Raw genomic sequence first — 3707 nt, forward strand, 5'->3', positions numbered from 1 at the left:
GGAGGATCTGAGCTACAGGGAGAGGCTGAACAGGCTGGGGCTGTTTTCCCTGGAGTGTCGGAGGCTGAGGGGTGACCTTATAGAGGTTTACAAAATTATGAGGGGCATGAATAGGATAAATAGGCAAAGTCTTTTCCCTGGGGTCGGGGATTCCAGAACTAGACGACATTGGTTTAGGGTGAGAGGGGAAAGGTATAAGAGAGACCTAAGGGGCAACTTTTTCACACAGAGAGTGGTATGTGTATGGAATGAGCTGCCAGAGGATGTGGAGGAGGCTGGTACAATTGCAACATTTAAGAGGCATTTGGATGGGTATATGAATAGGAAGGGTTTGCAGGGATATGGGCCAGGTGCTGGCAGGTGGGACTAGATTGGGTTGGGATATCTGGTTGGCATGGACGGGTTGGACCGAAGGGTCAATTTCCATGCTGTACATCTCTATGACTCTAAACTGCCTTGCACATTGATGAACAATGCCTTCAGATATTTATACACGAATTGAAGAAAGTCACTGCCTAAAAGCGTGGTTCAGTCAGAAACTCTCATTAGCACTTAAGCAGGATTTAGATATTGACTCGTGTCGCCATAGCCTTCAGGGCTATGAGCCAAGAGCTGTAGAATGGGATTAATGTAGGTAGCTGACTGGTGCAGACACAATGAGCCGAGTGGCCTCCTTCTGTGCTGTAAACATCTAAGTTTGTGAAAATTGAAAAATTTTCACCTTTCCTCAGATTTCAGGTATAAGCAAAGTAAGAAAAATTGAACACTAATGGTAAGTTAAGCTTACAAACAATTTTGGTGAATCTTTAACCCCTTATTTGTCATGACAAAATTAAAACAGCAACTGCCCACGTTAATTCCTAAGCATTTCATTATATTGCTTCAACTCATGTCTCGACATCATATTCTTCTCACCCACCACTCCCCAGGTAAACATAGGGTGCCTATCTCTCTAACTTAAGTAGAAAACCTAAGATGCAAAAAGAGACAAGGGATTAGAGGATTTAAAATGGTAGGGAAGAGGCTCAAGTGGAGGTAAACACCAGAAAAGATTGGTTGGGCTGAGTGAAATAGTATATGCTCTCAGTATATACTATGTAAACAATGACAATGAATGGAATCCCCTTTCGTCAGGGCAGGAGATTATGTTGCTGGAAGTAACTGGGATGGATTTTGAATAGATAATCTGATTATCTAGAGACACAGATAGTCTATTTATAAGCAGTCATCCGCATCTTCCGGTATACAGCAAAGTACATTAATGGAATGTGCAATAGTGTCAACATTAGAAGTCACTAATTCTAATGGCGTGCAAGTTTCATCTATTCAGTCAGTAATTGACCTCATATAACTGAATCAATGTCAAATGCTATTATGTCAATTGCAAGCTGCCTCCACGAAGGCTGGGCTATGAGCAATTCAGACACTGATTTTAATATGCAAGGTTTCCTCTTTCCTCTCTAGTCATTAGAAAGGGTGAAAATGGTCTTGCTGTGTCAGTTTGTTGCTTGGTGGGTCTTGTAGTTTTAGTTTACAGGATACATCAGACATGAATAAAATTACCACAAACAAAATCTCCTGAACACAGCAGGAAGAATCTTTCCCCCCAGCACCATGCAGTAAGCGAAGGAGAGTTATATAATGCAAATTATCTGTGTAAAATCCATCCCAGGTACTTCTAGCAACATAATATTTGGGTTTGATTGACAGGGGATTCCATTCATTGTCACTGAGGCCAGGATTTGTGATGTCATGATTTACAGCTGAAAACAAAACATAATGCGTCTAGTTGAATTCTGAAAACAGTGATAACCTTGTCTAATGGAGGATGGAGAAGCTACATTGAAATGATGTACGAGTTTGCTGCCCTACATTTTTTCTTAATGTTGAAAGTTCACGGAAGACAACATGCAAAGATCCAGAGTTAGATGCTCAAAAGGTAGAAGTAACATAAAAGGCGAGTAGAAATGGCAGTTAAACATCCGAAAAGTCAGAATGAGAATGCAAGTGCGTATGACTGGAGACAATAAACACACATTGCAAATGAGGTGGACAAATGTTCATCCTTGACATTGTTAAGTGTCATATACTGCATTGAAAGGGTTTGGAAAAAACTTCTCTACTTAGTAAAAAAATTGTGTTTAGTTTGTGTTCCTGAAAAATAGTGAATTTCTGCTATCAAACATGCAATGTTTTCTCTTGCAGTATCACTACACGGACATGCAGGAAGCAAGCTAACCCATCTGTTGAGATGTATGAATCCATAAAACACATTAGAAAATCTTCTGATTCCTCTACTCTCATCTCCCCCATCGTCCTTTCTCTAAACCCTCCTTCCCCTTTCCGTGTCTCCCTGAACTCGACACCCAATTCCTACTGACACCCCTACCCTATTCCTTGAGCCTCTACTCTCCCCGACCTCCTTAGACACTCACCCCGATCTCCCTACGTCCTCTCCCCAGCCCTTACTCCTTTTCCCCAGTGCCCCCCGCCCCAGTACCTGGTATTTGGGCGCGTTGTTACACTGCGGGAAGCTGCCGGCCGCCTCGCCGCTGTGCAGCAGGTTGTTGTCCACCAGGTTCCAGCCCCAGCTCTGGTCGTCGCTGCCCAGCAGGGCCACGTAGCCCTGACACTGGAGCGGGGCGCGGCGGGTGGCCACACCGATGACAGCCACGGTGCCCAGGGGTCCCTCCCACCAGATCTCCCAGGCGTGGCGGCCCTCGCTGAAGCCGATGTGAGCGCGGGCACCGTCCGTGCTCTGGGCGATCGGGTTGCGGTGCAGGGTGAAGCCGTTGCGCTTGATGTAGACGTTGCGGGAGCAGTCCGCCGAGCTCCAGGCGTGTCGCAGGGCCCGGGCCTTGGCCTTGTAGCTGCTCAGGTTACACAAGATGTCCGAGCTCAGCGCCTCTTCGCTCAGCAGCCGCTGGCACACGCTCCTCCAGACCTCGCTGTTCTCGTCCGCCTCCAGGCAGCGGTTCCAGTGGCGGCAAACCAACGAGCAGCTCAGCAGCTCGGGCAGCTCCAGGTAGGAGAAGAGCAGCTCCAACACCCGGGCCGGCAGCTTCCCGGCCGCCATCTTACCCCGCGCCCCCCCCCCGGGGAGGGCGTGCGAGCGCGGTCCCGAACTTCCTGAGTGCGCGTCACACCCGCCACCCAGCCCGGCAGGCGTTCGCGCGGGGCTGTGATGTCATGACGCACTGGCGGGAACGTGCCCTGCCCGTCCCCAGCCGTGACTCCACCCCGCCCCGCCGCCGTGACTCCGCCGTGACTCCGCCCCGCCGCCGTGACTCCGCCCCGCCGCCGTGACTCCGCCCCGCCGCCGTGACTCCGCCCCGCCGCCGTGACCCCGCCCCGCCGCCGTGACTCCGCCCCGCCGCCGTGACTCCGCCCCGCCACGCCGCCGTGACTCCGCCCCGCCCCGCTCCGCCGCCGTGACTCCGCCCCGCAGCCGTGACCCGATAGGTAATTGATGATAGCTAAGTTAGGTACTTATAGGGAGGTCCTCAACTGGGACCTTGGGTTCATGTAACATTACAGGTGATTACCATTGCACTACACACACACACACACTCTCACATGCACACGGACACAGATACACACAGACGCGCACACAGACACCCACACACACCCTTATAGACACACAGACTCCCACACATGCACCCCCTCACAGACTTAAGACACTCTGCACTCACTACACACACACACAC

The 3707-nt window shown here is 50.2% G+C and overlaps 1 protein-coding gene across 1 annotated transcript in view; it reads right to left on the bottom strand.

Moving 5' to 3' along the window:
- fbxo45 (F-box protein 45) overlaps positions 1–3134 on the bottom strand; it is an 11398-nt gene extending 8264 nt beyond the window's left edge. Inside the window, exon 1 of the mRNA XM_043701716.1 lies at positions 2501–3134. Coding sequence (XP_043557651.1) covers positions 2501–3076 — 576 coding nt within the window. The 5' untranslated portion in view covers positions 3077–3134. The remainder of the gene's footprint in view (positions 1–2500) is intronic.
- Positions 3135–3707: the final 573 nt, after the last annotated feature.

This window comes from Chiloscyllium plagiosum, chromosome 13, assembly GCF_004010195.1.
Source record: "Chiloscyllium plagiosum isolate BGI_BamShark_2017 chromosome 13, ASM401019v2, whole genome shotgun sequence".
In the NCBI taxonomy this organism is placed as follows: Eukaryota; Metazoa; Chordata; class Chondrichthyes; order Orectolobiformes; family Hemiscylliidae; genus Chiloscyllium; species Chiloscyllium plagiosum.